The sequence below is a fragment of the Danio rerio genome, chromosome 16 (genome assembly GCF_052040795.2).
Source record: "Danio rerio strain M-AB ecotype USA chromosome 16, GRCz13ab, whole genome shotgun sequence".
In the NCBI taxonomy this organism is placed as follows: domain Eukaryota; kingdom Metazoa; phylum Chordata; class Actinopteri; order Cypriniformes; family Danionidae; genus Danio; species Danio rerio.
In genome coordinates, this window is record NC_141036.1 from 5,455,397 (window position 1) to 5,482,452 (window position 27,056).

General features: G+C 38.1%; 1 protein-coding gene and 1 long non-coding RNA gene across 5 annotated transcripts in view; one reads left to right on the forward strand and one right to left on the reverse strand.

The window, feature by feature from the left end:
• Positions 1-27,056, reverse strand: part of LOC147840114 (uncharacterized) — a 60,422-nt gene that overhangs the window by 24,118 nt on the left and 9,248 nt on the right. The gene's annotated exons all lie outside the window — the stretch shown is intronic.
• Positions 1,995-27,056, forward strand: part of mtcl3a (MTCL family member 3a) — a 29,588-nt gene continuing 4,526 nt past the window's right edge. Inside the window, exons 1-7 of one of the 2 annotated variants that reach the window (XM_087285949.1) lie at positions 2,211-2,834; positions 5,204-5,371; positions 16,651-16,905; positions 21,673-22,125; positions 23,153-23,232; positions 23,323-24,610; positions 25,154-25,234. In XM_087285949.1, coding sequence (XP_087142075.1) covers positions 2,523-2,834; positions 5,204-5,371; positions 16,651-16,905; positions 21,673-22,125; positions 23,153-23,232; positions 23,323-24,610; positions 25,154-25,234 — 2,637 coding nt within the window. In that variant the 5' untranslated portion in view covers positions 2,211-2,522. Of the gene's footprint in view, positions 2,835-5,203; positions 5,372-16,650; positions 16,906-21,672; positions 22,126-23,152; positions 23,233-23,322; positions 24,611-25,153; positions 25,235-27,056 lie in introns of both variants that reach the window. The other variant, NM_001365850.1, reaches the window with a different exon arrangement.

Consider the following 27,056-nt stretch of genomic DNA (forward strand, 5'->3'; position numbering starts at 1 on the left):
AAGGTGATTTAAGTGACTTTAAACGTGCCATGGTTGTTGGTGCCTGATGGGCTGGTCTGAGTATTTCAGAAACTGCTGATCTACTGGGATTTTCATGCACAACCATCTCTAGTGTTTACAGAGAATGGTTAGAAAAAGAGAAAATATCCAGTGAGCTGCAGTTCTGTGGGCACAAATGCCTTGTTGATGACAGAGGTCAGAGGAGAATGGCCAGACTGGCTCCAGCTGACGTCCAACCTTGAGGCTACAGCAGCAGAAGACCACACCGGGTGTTGCTCCTGTCAGTTAAGAACAGGAAACTGAGGCTACAATTCACACAGGCTCACCAAAATTGGACAATAGAAAATTGGAGAAACATTGCCTGGTCTGAGGAGTCTTGATCTCTGCTGCAACATTCGGATGGTCGGGTCAGAATTTGCCAACAACAACATGAAAGCATGAATCCATCCTGCCTTGTATCAACAGTTCAGGCTGCTGGTGGTGGTGTAATGGTGTGGGGGAAATTTTACACACTTTGGGCCCATTAATACCAATCAAGTATCGTGTCAACGCCACACCCTACCAGAGTATTGTTGCTGACCATGTTCATCCCTTTATGACCACAGTGTACTCATCTTCTGATGGCTACTTCCAGCAGGATAACGCGCCATGTCATAATGCACTAATAATTATAGACTGGTTTTTATGAACATGACAATGAGTTCACTGTACTCAAATGGCCTCCACAGTCACCAGATCTCAATACAATGGTGGAACGGGAGATTCGCATCATGGATGTTCAACAAATCTGCAGCAACTGCGTGATGCTATTATGTCAATATGGAGCAAAATCTCTAAGGAATATTTCCAGTACCTTGTTCTGGATCTATCTATCTATGCCACGAGGAATTAAGGCAAATATATATATATATATATATATATATATATATATATATATATATATATATATATATATATATATATGTGGCGTAGCGGACGGGGGGGGGCCCCGCATGATTAGGGGGCCCTGCGTCGTCGCGATTTTCAATAATTGAAAATCCAGCAACCGCAATAATCAAACTCTTGGAAACAGCTGTGGTCGGAACCAGAGTTCACAGGTCTGTGTTCTCTAAACACCTCTCAAGCAGTGGGCTACTTCATTTTGATTGCTTGCCACCGAACCGCGTCATATCATAGCTCAAAGTGGACTTGATTTGATCTCTCCTTGACGCTCACACCGAAGAAGACGCGCCGCGCTGTTTCTCGCTGCCGGTTCTCATTGAAAATGTATGACTTCTGGCTACTTTGACGCTCTCGCCGCTTTCGGTTTTGTGAAGGCTTCCCCGCGTTGTCGCTCCAGCCCGCCTCCCTTCTCCGCTCCTTAATTTGTGATCGCTTCCCCGTGTTATAACAACTATTTAATCACACACACACACACACACACACACACACACACATATATATATATATATATATATATATATATATATATATATATATATATATATATATATATATTTATATGTGTGAGATTAAATAGTTGTTCTTCAAAGTTTCACTGCTTTTTATTAAGAGGCATTAGGCTAAAAAACACATTTGGAATTAGTGCCAGACATTTAATTGACGGCAATTTTCATGCACATTTTGGGAGTAAAGCTTGTTCTAGCAAACCTCCAGCAGGAGCAGCATTTACACAGAGCCAAAGTTCACTGACAATCTAAGCAAAATTAAATTAAAAATAAAAATGTATTTAATTGTGCTTCTTTTTTGGTCTGATACACAAGTCAGATTTTTAACGCAGCAGTTTTCTATAGGATGACAATTAACCGCAAGCCCTGCGGCTGGCTGACTGAAATTAAAAGTCTGTGTGTGCATATACCCCATTTCATTTCAATTCATTAATAACCAATTGAAAACTACACTCTTTAAAGTATTGTTGCCACAGTTACTGACTGCACAAAGTTATAAATACTGACTGCAATGCTGTTTTAAATCAGTTTCAAATCAGTAAGGTGTTAAGGTGATTGGGTTTACACCATCCAAGGGTTAATACGTGTTAATGTGTAACCTGCAGCTGATGTTTGAGTGAACACAAGGACTCTGAATGATTCAACTCAATAACAGACAGACCTACTACATGGTTACAGAGGTAAAAATACATGTGAACTCTTACATCAGTTGAGCTCGGAGTATTTTAGGCTCTTGACTCCGAGTCCATCGGTGTCATTTTCAGTCTGAAGCAGACGAGCTAATGGAAAGCGTCAATCTCCATTAAGTTAAAGAAAACCAAACATCCTGCTATTTTAAAATCGAAATCATGTAGTATAAAGTATACTACACTTGTTTTTTTTTTTACTGTAAACTGACAATGTCGTCTTTTTTATTGACATGGAAAAGGGAAATACACGAGAAAGCGCGGAGGAGAGCGCAAAAATGGCTGGTTTCGGATAGTAATTCGCGTTGTTTCCATAATGTATGCGCGACCGTGACAGCAAATAGTTAAACAGAGAGGCTGATATTGTGTTTTCGTTCTGGACTGAAAGATGTGGAATGCCTTTGGGAACGGATCAAGCGGGTATGTGAGCAAGGCGCAGGGCTGGGAGTTTGTGCCGTGCTCTCGCCTGGAGAAACCGGGAAAGAAGAGTCCCGCCCGGGTGCGATCATTCCCGAGCCACCTCCTGGAGCAGCTTCCACCTGGAGCCGCGGCGGATGCACAAACCCCCAATCTGGAGCAACCGAGCCCACACTCGCGGATGAAGAAGAAGCTGGAGGAATTAAGAAAGCGCTACGATTTCGAGAAAGACGAGTGGAGAATGGAGAAGGAATCGCTTTTGAGACAAGTGGCTGAAATACAAGTACACAGCATAGGCTAAATAGGGGAGAGAGAGCGAAGACGAAAGTAAAAAAAAAAAAAAGTCGATTTTCTCGGATCTCTGTCAACATTTGCTTTCATATTACAGCATATTCTGCATGCAACTTCTGGTGCTGCTTCGATTTCATCACTGTGTTCTGCGGTCAGGTCAGGATTTTCTGCGGTTTGGTCAGGTTTTTCTTTTAATGTGTGACAGTAATGATCCATCTACAGGTTATTTAATGCTGTTGCACGTCCTTGAGTTCGTGTGAGTTTTGTTTGGGCCTACTTTAAAAGTATAATTGGCAAGGGTTGATGTCGGATTACTTTTGTCCCACACTGCTAATAGCCATACTTTATTTTGTACCTCCCACTTGTTTGCAGTATTTCCACTTTTTAAAAATGCAATGCATATCGAAAACTATAATAAATAACTCAAAATAATTAAATGCTGCATTGTTAGCTTGCTTTTGAAATATGTGATGGATCTGAAATTTAAAACGAAAATGTAATTAATAGTAAAAAAAAAAAGAGTAAAGGACAAAATATGTTTGCAGATAACATTATCAAGACTGTAAAATCGATTAGTTGACTTAACCCTTTAACTTAATAACATTTTTGGATTGCATTTAACTCCTAATGTCACTAGTTAACACACTTTTTCAACACATCCCATAATTTCTAAAATATCAACCTCTACCAAATGCTAGATATGACAGTTTATGGTAAAAGTTCAGGAATTAATACATATACTATGGAAAATCTGAAAACATGAAGACAAATTTATTTAAAAACAATCAAAATAAAATATTTTTGAATGCCAAATCATCTTTATTTATATAAGTATGCCATAAAATATTTCAGAATCTCATTTAACATGTTTTTGTTGTTGTTTTTTTTTTCAATTAAACCTATATCAAGTGTAGTAGTGCAACAGGATTAAGTTTGTTTGATTTTCTTGTGTATCAACAATGCTGTGCGTGTAAACCATTATTTTAAACAGTAATTGGCTATATAAGTTATGAGTTAAAGGGTTAAAAAGAGATTAAACTCGTTACCTTATAAGTATCAAGTAAACAAACTCTGTTTATAATTATGAAGGTTAAGTGAATAGGTTTACTGACTTGTTCAAGTAAAACCAAGTTGTTGCATTTAAGTCAACGGGTTTACTGACTACAAAGCAAACACTTTTGTGTTTAATAGACATCTATTAGACATCTAAACATAGCCAGCTTGGCTAAAACAAGGCTAACCTGGGCTTTCAATGGAAATCTAATAGACATCTAAGAATAGCCCTAGTCGTCAAATAGACAGATTAGACAGACTTTATATGTGTTGTAATCCATTTCTGTTTATTTGACTAATAGTTTTAGCCTATTCTATTAGATTTTTACTGACAGCCCAAATTTAGCCCTGTTTTAGCCAAGATGACCTTGTTTAGATGTCTATTAGACATCTTTTAAAAAACAAAAAATGCTTGATGGGTTATTTAAAGTAACTAATCACCTTTACAGTGAAGGTCCAAGTCAATAGCTATATTTAATATAAACGAGTAAGTCAGTAAATGTTATTGTTTTGTCCCTACTTACGGGATCAAAAGTACCAATGTGCAATTTAAGTTTGAAGTGAAAAATATAAAGTTGTTCTACATAAAATCAGCTTATTTTGATAGACCACACTTGTGATTTAGTAATCATTTGCCCCCCCCCCAATACACCCCCCCACTCTCCTCTAACTTAAACTCCTCGCAATAACTGCACTGTTTAACATTTGCACATTTAAAAATTTGCACATTCACTGCACCACATTGAACTGTTTACTTATTGAACTGTACATACCAACTGCATATGGACATTTGTAATTATGTAGACACCCACTATAAATATACACTTGTAATCATGCTTATTTATCTGCATACTACTGATTATTAATAGCAACCTGTACATATATTCATATATTGTAACAAATACACTTGTAATCATGTTCATCTATCCCTGTACATATATTCATATATTGTTACATATACACTTGTGTTGATGTTTATTTATCTGCACACTACTGATTATTAATAGCAACCTGCACATATATTCATATGTTGTAAATCTGCTCATAGCTTATCCAACCTGTATATAATGTTCATAGTACATCCATCTGTAAATATCACCATAGTTTTTCTATAACAGCACTTTATAACTTAACAAAACATATATTTCTGTCCAAAACATTTTCTTTTTAAAATCAGGTTTTTATGAATAATCTATCCTATTTTCGTCTCCGCTCTCTTTACATGCGACACATGCGTATATTTGTTAGTTTTTTTGGTGTGCGTGAAAATGCCGACATGTTTTGTGTTGTTGTGCGCTGTGTTTGCAGGGTGGAGAGAACAGAAGGATGTTGTTGGAGCTGAAGTGTGTTTTAGAGGAGGTGCAGTCGGGGGTGAAGCGGGAGGAGAGTAAACGCGGGGAGCTGGAGCTGCAGTACACGCAGGATCGCTGCGCCTGGGAACTGGAGAGATCTGAGCTTAAAAGTCGCATTACTCAGGTATGAAGCAGATGTTTGTTATCCAATAATATGTCTGTGATAAAATGTTGCTACATTTTTATTATAGAGATGTTTAAAATGTTTTTAGTAATACAAATGTCTTTGTTTAATGTAGGTTAATGTATTTTGATAAATGATGAATTTATGAATGTAATGAACATTACATTTACTACAGTAATTTTTGTTCACGTTAGATAATGGAAATAAAGTTGTTCATTGCTAGTGTAACTCAGTACATTAACCAACATTAACAAGCATGATAAATTTGAATGAATTAATAATGCATTAGTAAATGTTGACCTATGATTAATAAATAAATGCAACAAGTATTCTTTCTTAGGTTATGTTAGCAAAACAATCCATAATGTAAGGTGTATCTGGTCCTCAAGGTCTCATGTCTAATTTGTGACCCAGACCACAATACCAAGCAGTCATATGTGTCCTTTTTATATTGAAGGTAATAAAAAGCTTTTATTAAATTTGGTTTGTTAGGACATTACTTGGCTGAGAACTATTTGAAAACCATGAATCGATGGGTTAAAAACTCCAAATATTGAGAAAATCAGCTTCAAAGTTATTTAAATCAAGTGATTAGTAATGCATATTACTATTAAAAAACTAAGTTGTGATATATATACAGTTGGAAATGTACAAAATGTCTTCAATGAACATGATCTTAATATTTAAATATTTTTTGCATAAAAGAAAAAATCTATAATTTTGCCAATATATACCCAGACAACTTAAACCTGGATTTGTGGTCCAGGGCCACATTTTTCATGTTGCCTTAAAGCCATTTGCACTATAATTTCCTAGTGTAAAAGATACAGGTAGTCATCATTGTCATAATGTGGTCTTGCTATTTATTATTCTATAAAAAAATCACATTTTTTGCCTATATTTTCTGGGTAAACTAAATGCTACAGGGCCGTATGACACCGGCAAGTTTTGCTAACATTTACAGGGATACATCATTGACAGATAGAGGATTCCTTTCATGCAGTTGTTCACGCAGAACAGAAAAAATACCACAAAAACAACTTGCATCTGTGACCCGTAATCGAACACATTCACCTGGCCTGCATATGGATGGCTTTTCCAGAGTGGTCAGTTTGCTCAGTAGCTTACCCTCTACAGTGTTGTATTTGGGAGGTTGAGCGGTCATGGTTCGAGTGCATTGAAGGATTGTTACAAAAACCAGTAAAAAAGCAAAACAGCAATGTATAATCATAGTACGTATGAGGCAGTGATGCAATTTTTATCTTCTTATTTGCTTTTGAAAACACTATCGGTTGGGTTTATGGAAGGTCGATTGCAAGGTGATATACATACAACCAACAGGCCAGTTTCTCACAGACACACATGAGAAAGAAGAGTAAATGGCATGTACTGTATGAGAAAACAGCTCGGTAACTTATTTAGGGATGGCAGAAATGTACATAACACTCTCTGGTGGATTTGCTGCAGGGAATTGTCACTCGAGCCACCTATTTGGTGGTTTGCACAAATGTAGTCCTGGGAATGTATTCCCAAATGAGCCCGGGTTTTTGCCACTGATTTGGCACCTAGAGTTATTAGACATATAAAGTAGAACAAAACTAAACCTACTCGTTCGTATTTTAAACACATTCTACAATACTTAAAGTATTTTCTGCAAATGTAAATATTAAGAATGATCAATTTGAAGCACAAAGCTAATTTCAAAAATGCTGGAATATTAAATAATTGATCTTATGACTGCTATATCATAAATACAGTGATGCTAAATCAAAACAGCAGCTAAACACGTGGCACTGGCTTTCATGAAAGGTTTTGCCATTTGAAAAAAAAATACATGGTTTTGGTTGAAAATAAATTGTTAAAATATAATTTGTTTCAATATTTAACATTGTACTGGCACATAGACAACACACACAGATAATGCTGAGGTTTTTGAATGTTTGTTGGTTTTCTAATGGCTGTCATTGGGCATAGCTCAGAGATTGCATAGGCTTAATGTAACACAAACACTATCAAGTGCAGATATATCCTGTCAGCAGAGGCTTTGCGAGGAAGCAGCCACAGACGTCCAGCTTTTGTGCAGTACTAGAACTGTCACAACTGAAAAAAAATTCAAATATAATGTACTTAACATATACATTTGAAGGCGAAATGAATGCCATTCTGTGAATGTTCTATTCTTTTTCAATTATTACTCAAGTGATGGCTAACAGAGCAAGGTAATTATATTATTTCTTTCAGTTTGGCTGGAATAAAAGTAGTTTTTAAATATTTTTAAACAATTTTTAAGGTCAATATTATTAGCCTAGTTAAGAAATTATTGTTTTTTTTTTGATTGGCTACAGAACCAACAACTGATGGTTTGAACCAATGATTTAATTAACCTAATAAACTTGTTTAGTTAATCAAGTTAAGCCTTTAAATTGCACATTAAGCTGAATACTAGTAAAATATTATGTACTGTCATTATGGCAAAGACTATAGTCATTTTCAGCTTCGTCCCTTTATTAATCGGGGTTCGGCACAGTGGAATGAACAACTTACTTATCCAGTGTATGTTTTAAGCAGCGGATGCCTTTCCAGCCGCAATCCAACACTGTAAGACATAATTTTTCATAAACTGTAAACTACCTGACAGAAGTCATGTTGATTCCAGTTGTAAGGGCAACAAATAATAACTTGACTTTTAGTTAAAGGTAGATTTTTCAGATTAATAATCTATTGAATTGCATGCCAATCATCACAAGTACTGCAGAAGACCTACTGGAACCCGCATGGACCCAAGATTCTCACAGAAATCTGTCAAGTTTGGTGAAGGAAAAGTCATGGTTTGGGGTTACATTCAGTATGGGGGTGTGTGAGAGATCTGCAGAGTGGATGGCAACATCAACAGCCTGAGGTATCAAGACATTTGTGCTGCCCATTACATTACAAACCACAGGAGAGGGCGAATTCTCCAGCAGGATAGCGCTCCTTCTCATACTTCAGCCTCCACATCAAAGCTCCTGAAAGCAAAGAAGGTCAAGGTGCTCCAGGATTGGCCAGCCCAGTCACCAGACATGAACATTATTGAGCATGTCTGAAGTAAGATGGAGGAGGCATTGAAGATAAATCTAAAGAATCTTGATGAAGTCTGGGAGTCCTGCAAGAACGCTTTCTTTGCCATTCCAGATGACTTTATTAAGTGATTTGAGTCATTGCAGAGATGTATGGATGCAGACCTTCAAGCTCATGATGGAGTCAGACACAATATTCATTCTGTCTCCACTGCAGAATGATTTTATATTCTATACTGGACATCATTTCTGTTAAGTGACAAGACTTTTGTCTGAGCAAAGTCAGAGCTTACTGTCCTAATTAAATAATTAAAGATCAAAGCATGATCATATTTTATTTAGCTAAAATAAGTGTAATCTAGAGGCTTTTGCCTTTCATGTAAGCCACTTCTGACAACAAATGATTTCTAAACTTGGATAGGCGACAAGACTTTTGTCAGGTAGTGTATGTGCAAAGAATGTAAAACGCTAACTTTAAAAATGCCTTTCAAATTTTTCCTCTTTGCATTATTATTGCATTCTTGCAGCTTTCATTTCTGTTCATAAAGTCCTTATAAAGACACAGTCCAGACCGCCCTGTGTTTTCTATTCATGAAAGCAGATTTCAATTATCTTAGGGGATTTTTACATTATTGTGCATGTGACTAAGAGACACTCCTAATACAGTCGCACAGACGGTATATTGTACGGGAGATCAAGAGGAGAGGAGCTTTAGATGGTTGAATGATAGCATATCTTGTGACAGACTTCACCTCAGGGCATACAGTCGTTGGAAAAGAAAATATTCCTCCTGAGTGAATTTCTCAAATATATTCCAAATGCACTCTTCAAAGAAATGGTTCCATCCAAAAATTGTTCTATCACATCCTTCATATATGGAACTCATATTTTTCCGTATTTTGGGATTCACAAGTGTTTTCTGTTTATTTCTGGTTGTGAATTGCATTATGGGATGTTGATCTCTGATCTGTCGACTTTTGATGCTGACTCAACTCTACACTTTAACAAAGTGACTTTTATTGACATTTTAGTAGTCTGAGATAATATAATGGATAATAAATAATAGAGAAATAGAGAGAAATAAGTCCGTAAAAAATCCTAATTCTGGATGCGATTAATCACGATTAATCTTTGCCCAGCACTTGAATATTTATATTAGTACTTTATTTATACATTCTTTAAGTATCTTTTAACTGTCTTTTCTATGTATTTTTTAAATACTTTTAAATATTTATTTAATAATTTCACCCAAACCAAAATAAGTAACAGGGTTCAACACTAAGCATTTTTTCTACTAGGCCGATCGGGCCAGTGGTTCAGATTTTTACTTGCCCTGCCAAAATTTTCACTAGCCCCACCCACAAAAAAAAAAAAAAAAAAAAGGAAGTTAATAGCTATTTTATCTGCATATTTTAAATAATGTGTCAAAAATAAAATCTGTGATTCTACAATTTCAATTCTTTAAAATTGTTATAAAATGCAAACAAAAAGAGCAGAGGAAAATGTGGAGGTATTTTATTGCGATTCGAAATTATTTAACAATTGGTGGCTGACTTGTCAAACTGACGGCAAACTGTGCAAAACATGACTTCATTTTTTTTTATCGTGTTGTTCACACATAAATGTCTGCTTGCAAGACATTAGAAACAGACATTTTCTTTTAGCCTTATAATTTGATGTTGCAGTTTCTTCGCTGTATTGGTTGTTACCAAGTTACGGAAAAAAATGCATGCTCAAAACATTAAATCTGAGAAGAGGAACTGGAAAGCAATATGGTGTTTACGACATAACAAAGAAGGTAGTGTTTAAAGACTTAAAAGAACAAACTTAAAATGCATGCAATTGACTAATAGTCACAGACTAATTAAATGTTAGAGACAAGGCAGCACAGTCCCAATCGGGCCAGTAATGATCCTGTCTACTGTCCCAAGCGTCTATCACGCTGGCCCTGGGCCACCGGGCAGTCCTTATTAGCCCCTTTCACACAGTGATACCGGTAAATATCCTGAAAATTTCCGGAACGACTTTACCGGTATATTGAAAAAAGCGCTGTTCACACAGGCGAGGACGTTACGGAAATTTTCCAGAAAAGAGCATTCACACATCCATTCCAAAATACCGGTAAATTCTGACATCATTAACCAGAAATGAGCTTTAAACGGCTGCGCTTGTATTTGTAAACATTTGACTAAATTACAAACTCTGTTGATGATCAATATTGTGAACAACTTTCGCAGGATCACTTTCTCATGTCGAGATGTTCATAATATGTGCGTGTGCAGGCGCTCACAGGCTGTTTCACAGGCACACGCAAAGCTTGAAGGTAAACAAACAACGGCTCATCATAAGCATCTCATCGATGATTATTTATACAGTTGGCATAAAGAAGAACATATAAACGTGATCTGACTAACTTCTAGCAGCTAAATGTGTCTGGAAAAATATTCAAAGGCTTTTATTCTCATAAACCGCGCGGACGTAAATGCGTCTGACTGTTGTGATTGGCTAAAGCAGACGTCTTACGTCAGCACGTTCTAGACGTGCACGCGCTTATTACGGTAATCTTCCTTCTGCATTCACACAGCGCAGCATTCCGGCAAATTGCCGCTAATGTTACAACTTCTCTTTCCGGAAAATAGCCAGAACGAATTTACCGGTATTTTCAAAAAGGACCTGTTCACACATACAACCTTTCCGGAAAACTGCCGGTAATTTTCCGGAAAGGTCTGTATGTGTGAAAGGGGCTATTGTTGAGCCCTGAGTAAGACTTTCTCCAGAAGAAAAAATATTTTAGAAAACACTGTAAAAATCTCCTTGCTCTGTTAAACAGCACTTGGGAAAAATCTCACAGGAGGGCTAACAATTTAGTCTTCAGCTGTATGTTAAACATGAGGCTTCATACACTGCTGTGCTTCTCCGTTTTAAACATACAGCAAACACACAGAAACTAATTAGTGAGCTTGTCTTGAAGATTGATGGTTGGACATTGTGGAAACAAGTGTCGCTTCTCTCCACATGCACTTGTTTGCATTCACAAAATAATGTGGGTTTTTCCACACCAATCCACCTCCAAAGTATTAGTGAGTTTAGCTATCAGGGAGGTGGTCGAACCAACTGAAAAAAAGTCATTTTCTCTGCCGTCCACATCCTACCGCAGCGCATACTTCTGTCCCAGTGGATTTCGAAGACATTCACAGCAGGGCATTTGCCAGCATATTTCCGAGCGCATTTTTTGATCTTTAAAACAGGGATGAGCCGCTGTGCCGCCCCACCCTCAGGAATGCGAGATGCTAAAGGATTGGTCTTGCTGTCTATTAATAGAGAGCGGTTTTTGTGACATTGTTAGCCAGACACAGAGCGCGCAGCAACCGCAGCGATTATATTTTAGTCTTTAAAGTCTGGCTACAGAACACATCAGTGTTTCACATGTCCTCGGCTTGTAAACACACGCTTCTAGTGCACTCTGGAGAAAGCATATAGGTTTAATGACTGTGTATTTCAGTGCTAGACGTGGACTGTTTACACAAACACTGCTTCACTCAGCATCGTTGCTATGAGAAGCATAAATAAGATTCATCTATTTCTGTCTTTGCAGTTGCACAGTTAGCGTGTCATGCAGGATTAGTTCGAGCAAGACGTAGTAACATCAGAGTTTTCAGCTATTTCAAGATTGAAAAGGGAGAGTTCACTCAGAAATGTAGTTCAAAACTCTGTCATTATTTACTTGCTGTTTCAGACCTGTTTGAGTTAGGGTGCTTTCACACCTGTAGATGTTCTGTTTTGTTTTCAAACAGGGATTAAAATTGTTTTAATGACTATGTTTACATTTCCCAGAGATGGGTTGCGGCTGGAAGGGCATCCGCTGCGTAAAAATGTGCTGGATAAGTTGGCGGTTCAGTCCGCTGTGGCAACCCCGGATTAATAAAGGGACTAAGCCGACAAGAAAATGAACGAATGATTGACTATGTTTACATGGACTTCAGTAATCAAATTATTTGCCTTAGGCCCTGTTTACACTGCTACTTTTACCACTGAAAACGCACATCATGTGACCACACATACACTCTTGCATGCACTGGAGCAATGAAAGCTGTGCATGTCGGATTGTTCATCAAGGATCTCCCACTGGATAATTAATTCATCTTGTTTTCTATCTAACAACATATTCCATGACTTTGGTTTTCGGAATCTAATACTTGTTCTCATGTAACATGTTTTGGCTGAGCGCAGAGATACGTTAATATATTAATTATTGTGAGTATGTACACTGATTCTCGAAAACTCCGGCGTAGTGCGGATGGATGGCGTAACCGTAGCAAAACTCATTCATTTCATGCATGCCCCCTGTGATAAACTCTATCTTGAATGTGACTATGAACTGCTGGATAGCGTAGTTTTAATGGAATTTGATACTGCACGCCGTATGGGAAAAAACTCAGCATTTCGTGATGCAGGTGTCTGTTGTCCTTCACTGACTTGATAGGTTCAGAGAATAGTGTCAAACAGCCTTGTGTGTATAGACTAACCGTTCGCAAAAAGTGGCGCAAATCCTTCACGACGGTAATAATGTGATTGCGGTGTTCGCTGTACTGTACTTCAATAAAGTGCCTAAAATCAGAATACTCCCCATGTCTTAATCCGATTTCTATTTAGTTTGATTATGACCTTAATCTCCCTGTTTACATAATAGACTCTTAATCAGATTGTTTTCTTAATCGTATTAAGATCAGTTTATTGGTGTCTATGTAAACGTATTCACTGTAGCTTTTTGCTGTTGGTGCGGTTCGTTTTCATACGGCAAAGTCTTTAAACGGACCAAAATTATTAAAACAAGCCACGTGTGAGTAAACTCTCCTCACATTGGTTTGGTTGATTTTTCGGGATTCCGCTCAGCTATCATAGTTGTTATTTTATTTTATGACGATGAGAAATTAGACATTATAAGCACTTTAATTTTAAATAGTGACACCGACAGACATAGTCATCACCAAATATAAATCAGAGATTGAAATTTCAATTGTCAAAGGTTGTAAAATATATATAAATTATATATCAAAGTAAATAAGTAAAGTAAATATTCTATATATATTCTAAACAGTAAATATAAAATAGGGTCTGAAAATGTGGTAAAAATCAGGTGGCCACGAGGGCTTTTTTTTCTGGATTGTTATTGTATTTTTTTTATTAGAAAATGCAAAGATGATACAAATACAAGAAAACATCAACAAATAACAAATACAAAGCAACAAAACAATAACAAAACAAAAACAACAACAATATAGTCAGGTACTGGTATGTGCGTGAGTGTGCGTGTGTATGCATGTAAAGGTAACTTGGTGGACAGGTCAGAGTACATACATAAGGAACAATAACAGTCAACAAATGAAGCAAGTGTCAAAGATATAAATAAAACATATAGAAAGAAACCAGTCAGAGGTAGGGAGTAACAACAATGCTTATTAATGTATGATAGTAAAAATGAAAGTAAAAAGAAAGAAAGGACAACAGTAATAACAATAATAATGAATCACAAGTGCTACACCAACTACTACTACAGAAAGTTACTTATATTACAACTACTACTGCTTCTACTACATCCACAACCACGACTACTACTACTACAATGTCTACTAATAATGATACAACTACAACAATGACTACCACTACTGATACTACTATAGCGTTTGCTACAACTAATACAACGTCTACTGCTACTACTACTACTACCACAATCACTTCTACTACATCTACATCAACAACATCTACTACTTATATTACTACTCCAACAACGACTTCTACTACTACTACTACTGTAACAACCACACCTTTACTACCACTGCTACTACTATACCAATGACATCTACTACTACTTGAACTACTACTACTTTAATAATCTCCATAACAATTACTCAATAACAATAATCCAATATGGATTGTTATTGTATAATTAAAAAATTATAAATAGATAAATAATTGAATAAGTAATAAATGAGTAAATATTAATATTGTATGTTATTAAAAATATTTTAAGTTCCTCTGGGTTTCCCCCACAGTCCAAAGTCATGAAGTATAGGTGAATTGGATGAACTTAATTGGCCGTAGTGTGTGTGTGTGTTTGCGTGTTACAGTACTGGGTTGCGGCTAGAAGGGCAACCACTGCGTAAAACATATACCGGAATTAGGGGTTCATTCCGCTGTGGCGACCCCTGATAAATAAGGGACTAAGCTAAAGGAAAATGAACGAATGAAAGATCTACTTCACATGTTGACTACTATATTTTAAAGTGTATTTATTCTGAAGATGGCAGTAACATTTTTAGGATCACTGCAGTCTTCAGTTTTCTTTCAGAACTCATAATATGTTGATTTGTGGTCAAAAATGTTTTCTTTTTCAGTTTTTAAACAGTTATGCTACGTAATACAACCATGATGTATTGTTTTCTGAATAAAAAGTTCAAAGAGCAGCATTTATCTGAAATAAAAATAGTTTGCCCCATTATAAATGCTTTAGTGTCACTTATAATAAAAATATTGATTGTTAAAAAATACAACCTTTTGAACAAAATGACATAGCACAAAGAAAACCTGCATAATAAAGTAATAATAATAACTTATAGACTATATGCCTCAGAGATGTCTGTCAGCTGCAGAGTTCAATCAAGCTCAGTGATAAATATGGTTTTAGTGTCTGCTGTCTCGTGAGCTTAGGATCATCGAGAGGTCAGCATACCAGTGTGCCGTCTCCGTTACATACAAAACCAGTCCGAATTTTTTGTGTCAGTAGGCTTGAGGCCCCGTTCACACCAAGCATGATAAATACAAATTTGGGTAGTTCTGACACTGATAGTAGTATCGGAAATACTCGCCGATGCCAATATTTTAAAATCATAAACCAGTCCGATACCTTCTTTTTACATACAACAACCCACTGTTAGAGCAGCGAAGAAGAAGAGGGTAACACTATTTTATATGTAAAATGTTTTTGAATTTTAAGTTTCAATGAGGTTATTTTTATATATTTATATTATTATAATTTTTTTAAATATGTATTTATATTTTTTGCACCGATTTTAATACAGTAATACTGCACAACAAATAGAGTTTTTACTAGAGGACGCTGTCTACATTTTTGTTAATCTGACATTAGTGTATGTTTTGCTTTACATTTTAGAAAAATCTACTGGAGCGTGCTGTCTATATTTTAGCGAATCTGAAATACGTTACTTAGTGTATGATTTGTGGTACGTTATAGATGACAAATCCACTAGAGGGTGCTGTCTACATTTTAGCTAATCTAAAATACGTTACTTAGTGGACATTTTGTTGAACATTTTAGGTAACAAATCCACTAGAGGTTGCTGTCTACATTTTAGCGAATCTAAAATACGTTCCTTAGTGGACATTTTGTTGAACGTTTTAGGTAACAAATTCACTTGAGGGCGCTGTCTACATTTTAGCGAATCTGAAATACGCTACATAGTGTATGACTTGTTATACGTTATAGATGACAAATCCACTAGAGGTTGCTGTCTACATTTTAGCTAATCTAAAATACGTTACTTAGTGGACATTTTGTTGAACGTTTTAGGAAACAAACCCACTAGAGGGCTCTGTCTACATTTTAGCGAATCTGAAATACGTTACTTAGTGTACGTTTTGTTGAACGTTTTAGGTAACAAATCCACTAGAGGGCGCTGTCTAAATTTTAGAGAATATGAAATACGCCACATAGTGTATGTTTTGTTGTATGTTTTAGATTAAAAATCCACAAGAGGGCACTGTCTACATTTTGGCGAATCTGAAATACATTACTTAGTGTACGTTTTAGATGACATATCCCCTAGAGGGCGCTGTCTACATTTTAGTGAATTTGAAATATATTACTTAATGTACATTATGTTGAACGTTTTAGGTAACGAATCCACTAGAGGGTGCCGTCTACATTTTGTTGTGAATTTGAAAAATATGTTACTTAGTGTATATTTTACATGTACATTTCAGATGAGAAATCAACTAGAGGGTGTTGTCTACATCTTTGAGAATCTGAAATAGGGTGCGTTTTGTCTGATGAGGACACTAGGTTCATTTCATCCTGTTGCCAACTGGATTCCCAAAACTCCTCATGCTTTTTCCTGTTCAGATGTTTACTCTGTACATCTGTCCAATACACCCACTTCCCCTTTAGTGGTCAGCAAATCCCTGAAAGTCTGTTTCTATCCGCAGCTAGAAGCTCGGGGATGTAGTGTGGTGGTGGAGAGCGTGAGGAGTCCAGAACTGGGGGACACGCTGAAGCGAGAGCGAGCGGAACAGAAGAAGCTGCTGGCAGACACACACAGCGCGGCCATGGACCTCCGCTGCAGGCTGGAGAACAGCGAGCGAGGCTGGATGAAGGAGAAATCTGAGCTGCTGGAACGCTTCGAGAGCGAGAGGAAGGAGTGGGAGAACCAGCTCATGGACATGCAGAGGAAGATTGAGGAGGTGAGTCTCGCTTCCAGCCCAGGCTCACAGTGGTGTAAAGAAACAAATTACAAATACTCAAATTACTGTAATTGAGCCATTTTTCTCAAGAATTGTAATTTACAACCCCAAATCAGAAATAGTTGGGACAGTATGGAAAACGCAAATAAAAAGAGTAGTGATTTCTAAATTTACTTTGACTAGTATTTCATTGCTGACAATACAACAAACATTATTTAATGAGTTTTTTATTATTTTTATTGTTTCCGAGTGTCCGTTTCTCACCTAAAAAATACCTGAAGTACTGATTCATCCAACCCGGGCTCATTGTGGAAATGTAGCCCCGCGGACGTTTCTGCGGACCACGATTTACGTCCCGGGAGGTACGTATTCGAGCGTTTTTTGTTTTCGTGGATCCGCGAGAGGCCGTTGTGCGCGCTTTTTCGCGTCTCGGGCGCCTCTCGGGAGCGCGCGGCGTTCGCGTCCGCGCCGTTCTCGTGCGAAAAGCCGCCGGATCGGAAAAAAAAAAGCAAAAGCCCTCGTCTTCGATTTCGACCGCGTTTTCGGATCCCGCCGCGTTCTCGCCCTCATTTTTCGGATTCCGTTTTTCGTCTTAACTGATTTCCGGAACCTGCTGTTCCCCGGACTCGATCTCCGGCTCCTCCTCCTTCTCCAGGGCCTCCGCAACGCTGTGAGCTAAGCGGACAAACTGATTGCATCAGGAAAGCCCTCCACTCGGAGGCGAGCTGTCGGCCGGCGAGCGCGAAGAGGAGGGGCGGAGCGGCGCCACACCGCCCCGCAGCGTTCGCTCGAAAAAAAAACAAACGCGGCCTTTACGTAACTCCGGCCACGTAAATCGTGGTCTCCAGAAACGTCCGCGGGGCTACGTTTCCAGAATAAGCTTGGGTTGGATTCATCTGACCACAATAAACATTTCCACTGTGTGATAATCATAGTCTGTAAAAGATATGGATGTAGTATCCGTGACGTCACCCATAGGTTTCTGAACACTGCAAAAGAAGCTACAAGTAGGCGCGGCCAACCGTCTGCATTTTGTTCGCACGTCATCGCAACCACGGCGGGATACCAAACAAGGGCAAAGAGGCGGAGAGTGAGCGGAGCTACAGAGACCTGCTGGCATTTTGCTTAGACCTGTCTTAGACAGACTTTACTTTGGGAGAAACGCTTAATACTTCATTACCTGCGACTCGTTTGTGTTCTAACAACATGTGCTTGGCTCTACACTATATCAATAAAGTGTTTAGACCAGGGGTGCTCAATCCTGTTCCTGGAGATCTACCTTCCTGCAGATTTCAGTTGCTACCCATATACAATACATACAACACACCTGAACCAATTAATTAGGACCTGAACAGCACTTGATAATTACAGGCAGGTGTGGTTGATTTGGGTAGCAACTGAAATCTGCTGGAAGGTAGATCTCCTGGAACAGGATTGAGCAGCCCTGGTTTAGACTTTTAAAAACAGAGTTGTAACACATTGAGTCACTAAACATTGTAATTATGACGTTTTTCAACAGGAGGAAAATGCTAATTACTTCCAAACACTTCAGATACAGTCTGTGTTAGTAAATGCAAGGCTATTGATGAAATTCATCATAACACTGCATGACTACACTTCAGATGACTGTTCTAGAGCCCACAGCTAAACAATCTGTCAGCATCTGGAGTGCATCACAACCCTAAAGGCAATTATAATTGATATATAAACTTAAATAAAACAAATACATTTATAGAAATGGCATATAAGTTCACTCACCTGGGAAATAGAGGCAACTTGAACAGTTTGTGAGTATAATTAAGCACACACAGCATGCCATATCATCTGATAATTGTAGGAAATAATCCCAAAAGGCAATTGACTGTGTTAAGAAACATTAACCTAAACAAAAATAAGATGAATATGCCAAGCTTAGCATATAGTTAGCCGGAATCAGCTGAGGTGACGAAACAGCGAGCAGCGAGACCTAGCTGTCACTCAAGTGGCCACGCCCTTAATTATGCAGACCTAAAATAACTTCATAAAATCGAAGCAAAAGAGTTAAAAAAAATTCACCCCCTCACAGTTGTCATGAAGGGTAATCATAGCTATATGCACCAAAGCCATCTTTTGTACCAGACTGTAAACATGTTTTTGTCAGCTGTAAAATTGGCCAATTTCCTATTGCAGTCAGAAATCACCTGGACTTCTTGGAGCCAGCCCGCCAAGGCGAGTCGATGAATTGCCGTTTTAGTTACTTTTGTATTGGCTTCCCGAGGGAGAGCAGTAGGTTGCCGCTTGGTGATAATCCATCTTAAATGCCTCAGAGCCCAAAGAAACTGTTAACACTTCTGGACACTGTTAACATAGGGCTTCATTTTGGGCACAGTACAGTTTTAACTGGCATTTGTGTTTGTAACTACGTATTGTGGTACGTATAGGCTTGCACCCTTGTCCTTTACGCAGTGAAATTCCTCAAGATTCCTTGAATCTTTTTAATTGTCATGTACTGTTGAAGGTGAATTATCCAAATGTTTTATTATCTTTCTTTGAGGAACATTGTACAAACTGCAGTCAAACGCATGATGAAGCATGTTGTTGCAGTTGAAAAAACTATAAGCTGAAGCACATATTTCCAATGAGTCTGTGTTGGCTGCTCCCCAATGCACAGCCGAAAGAGGAGTGTCTTGTTTCAAATGAACTGATTCCCTAAGTGCTCCTGTTTACTTCCGTGCTCTGCCAGTAGGGCCGGACGTATAATGATAACACCTATAATTGGAAGCGATGAAGTCACATTATATAAACCTTGGAATTTCAAGTGATTGCCAAAGGACGGTAAGCTCAGCAGTCGTACATCAGATATATGTTTAGAGCCAGTGCTGGTTAAGCTACTGCAAAACATTTAATAAATTGACTTAAAGCTATAATTAAATTACTTTTTTAATTATAGCTGAGAGTAACATTATTAGCCCTCATGTGAAATGTAATTCTTTTTTCATTCGTTTTTAAATATTTCCCAATTAATGTTTAATAGAGCAAGGAAAAATGGTTTATGACACTTTGTTCTTACAAATGACACTTCTTTTTGGCAAACACTTACTTCTGATTGCCTTAAAAACTGAAATATCAAATACACCAAGACATTCCTTTAAAGGTTTATATTTCCTTATTGCATGCACACCAAAAACTGTAAACGTTGTAACACTTATGGTATAACATCATTGGAGAAAATGTACTCTAATTAATAAATGACCACATTTTACATTGGCATATTTACTACAGTAAATTTACCCTAAAACAGCATTTTTTGCTTATGTGTATACTGGATTTTCATATGCTGCGACCAATTTAGTTAATTCAATGCATCAATACCGCATGTCTTTTTTGGACTGTGGGGGAAACTGGAGCACCCGGAGGAAACTCACGCCATCACAGGGAGAACATCTCCACATAGAAATGCCAACTGAGCCAGCCGGGACTTGAACCAGCAACCTTCTTGCCTTGAGGCAATTGGCTAACCACTGAGCCACGGTGTCATCAGATTCAAATTACCAAATAGCAAATGTTTGGATTTTGAAAAACTGCACTGCAATGTATCTTTCAAAATAAGTGTTATCGGTATTATAGTATATACAATATACATGTACAGAGGGGAAAATCGTCACCGATTTTCTCAGAATACGTATATCTAAAGGTGCCATTGACAATAACAACCGAATAAATCCATATATGCAAAGAAAACAAATCAAATTAAGTTATGTGTAATAAAATTAAACAACGCAGTGAAAAAGTATTGAACACATGAAGAAAGGGAGGTGTAGAAAGGCAGTGAAAGCACAGACAGCAGCTGAAATCTCTCAGTAGTTCTTCAGCAATCCTCTGCTCTTCCTCATTGTTAATGATAATATTAGCTGCTTCAGTCCAACATCTACATTAGCAGGATGATGAAGATGAAACCAGAGCGGACATTTCAGCAAGACAATGAAGTAAAACACAGCCAAGGGAACTCTCAAATGCTTTCAGAGAAGGAAAATCAACCTCTAGAATGGCCCAGCCAATCACCTGACCTGAATCCAATAGAAAATACAAAATAAAGCTCAGATTTGATAGAAGAGACCCATTGAACTTCAAGATTTGTACTTTCTCCTTTTGTCATTTCATTGTTATTACACATTACTCGTTTGTCAGATTATTTTTGTTTTATTTTTATGTTTGTTTTGTTTGGGTTTTACCAAAATCTGGTTTAATTCCATGCCAACAGCTCCTTTAGAAATATTATTCCCAGGAAAAAACATGACGTGTTCAATACATATTTTCCCCACTTTCTATAACAGATATGTCTGATCAATTACATTTATTTGATGCATTGGTTGTTTATCTATAGTTTGACCAATCAGATGGGGCCTTGCTATCTTTATCCCCACCTTCCCAGTAGTTGCTATACTGCTATTGGTTGGAGTGAACCCAGAGCTGAAAATAAAGCCTTATAAAGACAACAGCCAATCAGAGTCAGAATACCTGCTGAGGTTTTCGCTCATTCATTAAAGACTAAATGTCTGCATCTTGACAAAGTGTTTAGTCTGTAATTAGATCGGAAAAATATCTTTTACCTGTTAATTTCCATATCATAAAATAAATGATTTAAAAAGCATAGCTAATAATAACACCATTTTCCTAGAGAAATGCTTTATCATATTGCATTTCATTATCGCAATACTTAATAGCATCGCATATTTTTCGAGTATGGTGCAGCCCTGCTACAATCAATATTTGTTTTGTGTTTCCCAGTTGTACAGTGAAGTGAAGGCCCACCGTACTGGAATCTCTCTCAGACCAATTACTGATGGACAAATTGCACTAAGGCTCAGCTCATGTTCTGCCAGCACGTTATCGAGTGCTGTAACCTATCCCTCAGACGGACAGAGCTTTGAATACTCCGAGCCTCTTACCCAGCAAAGCAATGACAGCATCGACTCGCAACAAAGTCAACTCAGCCGAAACGCCAGTGAATCCAGCGAATTGTGCAACAACGATCAAATCGAAGAGCAAAGTGTGGCTGAACAACAGGCTATAGACACTGCAGACCTGGAGGAAATCCTGGAAAGCTGTTTGAAAGAGAAAGTGGGGAAAAAGTCTTGGCTCACTGGACAAGATGTCCTCCTTAACCCTTTTAGACGATTTCAGAGCATGGAAATATCCTGTGGAAGTGATAAAAAGAAGAACAATACTTCCCTTAATGCGGTGAGACTTTTGTTCAAGGTTTCCTTCTATTTTATAATGTTCCAATGTCAGATTTGCTAAAATGTAGACAGCGCCCTCTAGTGGATTTGTCATTAAAACTTATGACAAAACATACTCTAAGTAACGTATATCAGATTTGCTAAAATGTAGACAGTGCCCGCTAGTGGGTTTGTCATCTAAAACGCACAAATTAACATACTATAAGTAACTTATTTCAGATTCGCTAAAATGTAGACATCGCCCTCTAGTGGCTTTGTCATCTAAAACGCACAAATTAACATACTATAAGCAGGGCCAGACGGAAACTGCGGACGTTTTTTGCTATTTCTGCGGAATTATTTTGGGAGTATCCAGCGGAGTATCATAACTAAAACCTTAATATATTAAATAAAAAGTAATACATTTCTGAATAAAAACTGAATAAATTCAGATTTCCACATTAACTCAAGTAAATAAACAGAATTAATAATGGGCTAAAAATCAGCAGAAATCTGCGGAATTCTGCGCGCGCAGATTCCGTGTGGGCCTAACTATAAGTAACGTATTTCAGATTCGCTAAAATGTAGACATCGTCCACTTGTGGATTTGTCATCTAAAATGTACAACAAAATGTACTCTAAGCAACATATTTCAGATTCGCTAAAATGTAGACATTGCCTTCTATTGGATGTCGTCTAAATCTAAGACAAAACGTACTCTAAGTTACGATTTCAAATTTGCTAAAATGTAGACAGCGCTCTCTAGTGGATGTCATCTAAAACGTGCAACAAAACATACACTAAGTAACGTATTTCAGTTCTGGACTCTACGCAATGAACTTACCTGTTTCGTTTTCTGACAAGTGGCCATGTAATAAGCAGGATAATGTACATCCCGACGGTTGTTATCACAGAATAAAGCACTTCTGTATTATACAACAGCTGCAGATCAACCTGGCAGGTCAATAACCGGCATGATGTACATTATTCCTTACATGTGGTCAAAAATGGTTTCCTTCTAAATCCTCCTATTTAACGCTGTCTTGTAGGCTCTTAATGAAATCGCCCGTGCCAGTGAAGAACTCTGCAGCTATCAGGATGAAAAGAGGAAGTTGGCTGATATCAAGAGGTAAACCTACTTGCACACAGATATCTCACACATCCTGAATTCCCATCAGTGCTTCATAATGATCTCAACTTGTTTGCTTTGCAATTTTAGAAGCAGAAGTGAGTCAGCGTTTTTTCAGAGAGAGACAGAGCTGGTGGAGAGGGTAAAGGACCATTTGGAAATGGAAGACACGGTTTTGTACCTGAAAAACATGAGTGAAGATCTGAAATCCATCGATGAGCAATATTGGATGAACTGGGAATGTTGTAACATGCATATAAGCGATGATAAGCCAAAACAAGAGGACATAAGGCAAGCCCCACCCATTCCAATCCGTAGTACATCTTGGTATATAAGCAGCCCTTCTGCTTCCGAATTAGAGTCGAGTGTAACAGAGCAAAGGTCAGGAACGCATCCGGACAGAAAGTACACCAGTCCTGCGATTGTACGAAAATTTGAAGCAATGCTTCAAGAAAATGAGGGAAAAATTTTAACCGATTCTGGAAACACAGCATGCATTGTGCCTACTGATATCAACTGCTGCCAGAGCCGCTGGTCCTGTGACGCAAGTCGATTTGGCAGCAATAAATCATCCAGGGATATACCTGTGAAGAGATGTCTCTCCAATGCTGACATCGCAGATGCAGATCACAGTGTAAACCAAAGCGATGCAGAAAACCTAAATGATCTCAAGAGCGCTTCTCATCTCACAAACATCTCATCACTAGACTCTCCAAAAAACGAAAGACTTGAGCAAAAAACTGCAGAGTTCAACCGGACGCTCTTCCAAGCAGGAATGGGTCTTCGCTGCGATGAGGACATTGGTATGAACGCACGCACAGATTGTTCTCCAAGTCTCATTTCAGAGGACACTTTTACAGACAGTCCATTGAGCTATGTTGAAGACAATCTGGAGCTTTCAGATCTTGTTCAACCGTGTCCAGAAGACAAGGGACGAAAGACAGAAACAAAGGACCGGTTCTCCATGCCTTTATCTCTGCAGCAGGAATGCGGTGAAATTAAACCTCTGCAGACTGAACGCACTACGCCGATTTTATCTGACAAACAATGCAAGAGTGCAAGTTCACCACAAATCCAAACGGAAAGAGTTCAAGAAGATAAAAAGTCCACGTGCAGCACCAGGTCTCGGATTCTAGATGAAAATCCATGGAAGCCTTCGACACTAGCAGCCTATCCTCGTCCAGTGGAGTCCAGGTCCAACTACGGAGCTGTTGAGAGGATTTTAAAAAGTTACGAGGAGAGATCCCAGCAGCCCAGTCCGGGAAAGAAGGAAGACCTGATGGACCTCTTGGAAATGTTGGATAAGCGACGGGAGCCCGAATCCACTCAGAGACTAACACACACACCGCACCACAAAGAGACACATGTAAAAGTGCAGGTCAGTACTGCACACACTCCCACACATAGACCCACAGCGTTCAAGCCACTGAAACACACACTTTCGCCAGAACTGCACACGTTCAAATACATGCTCAATAACTCTGGAGAAGTGTATGAGGTGCAGGTGTAGATGAATGCAGCGTGTTGGCAAACTGTTTTTTCCAACTCAGGCTCATTATTGACACGTACCCCTATACACATTTCTGGAGATCACGAAATACGTCCCAGGAGCTGCAGTTTTTGCAGTTTCTGTTTTCACAAATCCATCAGAGACCGATTTGTACGCTTTTTGAGATCTCAAATTTGCCATTCGCACCTGCTGTTCTCACGTAAATCCACCATAGGCCACTGTCGACTGACTGACCGACTGAACGATGCCCCCACCAACCCCCTTGTCTACACCCAACCGACAGTGTTTTCAAAAGCAATCCAGTAAAAGAAAAGCCCTCACGACTGGCTGATTTTTACCACATTTTCAGATGTTACCACATTCTCACTCTGTTATTTACTTGTTTATTTTATTTTTTGGCTTTTGTTTTAGCTGCTTTCCGCATTCTTCGCCAGTCTCGAACCCCGTCATCGCGTTCAACATCTCTGCGGCTCAAGTCCGCCAATGTACAGGGTAAGCTACTGGGCAAGCTGGTAATAGTGGAAAAGCTGTCCACACAGAAGTAAGTGGTCAGCTGGTAGCGTGAAAATCAGCGTCATACCGCCCGATAGCGTTCCTTTTAAAGATGAAATGCAGCCATACGTAGCTCTGGCTTATACTTGTCAATCCTCCCGTTTTTCCCAGGATTCTCCCGTATTTTACATTTCTATCCCGCTTTCATCCTATAAAGGTATTTTCCCGTATTTCGTTTTTATTTTTTATATTTCTATGAAGGATGGCAATAAACATCAAAGAGCTGATCCTCCCCATACCCAACCCATACCCATACACCCCCCCCCAATCCACTCATCAAAACAATTAGTTTATGACTGTCAGACCCGCTCCATATTGATATATAGATGCTTTTTGCCAAATGGATTCTGTACACACGATGTGAAGAGGAGCAAAAGTGGACACTAGATTTTGGGTGTGTGTTTGAACAGACATATACACATAATAATATTAACATAATGATAACATAATAATATAATGTGAACAGGTTGCGGGTGGTGGGGAATGGGGGCAATGCCTTAATTTTCTATTCCAATGTTGACAGATATGCTCTGGCTACATAATTCGCGCTCTCCAGAAATGTATACGGGGGTACGTTTTCACAATGAGCCTGTGCTGGTTTTTCATTTTTCATTTGATGAAACATTGTTCATATGGTTTAAAGGTTTTGGAGCACATGCTGTATGACATATTTAGTCATGACGTAAATAAAACCATAACAGTATGATCAAAACATAAATATGCAGTTGAAAACAAAACTATTATTAGCCCTCCTGTGAAATAGTTATTATTTTTCCCAAGTGATGTTTAACAGAGCAAAACTATTAATCTAGTTAAAGCCTTTAACTTTAGGCAGAATACTAGTAAAATAACTAGAAAAATAAGATGTACTGTCATCATGGCAAAGACAATGGAAATTATAAATCAGTTATTTAAAACGCTCCCACGTTATACTAGGTCGCCTTACCTACTATGTACTTGCATCATAAAAAATACAATGTACTTACTTCTGTCACTTCTGGTTCCCTTGAGATGTAATACGGCTAGGGTTAGGGACATGTTTGGTGGTATGGGTAGGTTTATTTGTGGTTTAAGGCGTAAGGGATGGTAAACAGTGTAATCACAGATGTACTTAAAGAAATTATTTACAAATGTATTTAAATGCAGGTATTTAAACAATCATAAATACAACGTATACACATTTACACAATACGTACTTTGTAATAAATGATTAATTTCTGTGTAAGTACATGTTAGTATAATCTAATCTAATATAAAGTGGACCTTAAAAACTTCTGTATTGAACAGCACTTGGAATTTATTTGATAAATAAAATCACAGGAAGGCTAATAATTTTGTCTTCATCTGTATATATTAAGAATTTATTTCTGAAATAAGGTGGTCTGTCGATGTGTGTGATCAGTAAATGCTTCAATACACTGCTTAGAAAGATTATACAGATTCCTGTAAATCTGAAAGTCTTGTCTTGTGTCTGGAAATATTTAGTATTTATTGTTGAAATGCCTCCTTTCCAGAAAACTATATAAGTTAGCAGCACAATTAAAATTCCTCTCGCTGAATTTCTGTCAGAAGATACTGGCAGAACGCTCTACGCGAAGAGCCCAGAAGCTGAGGCATTTCCTACTAGGCTGGAAATGAAAAGAATTAGTGGCGCAGAGTTTCATTTACATCTTTCATTTTTAGAAAAACCTCAATTAACTGTTTTTATTGGAGGCCAAGGTATGTGGGGTAATTACAGAAACATGTAGAGTAGCCAGGAGTC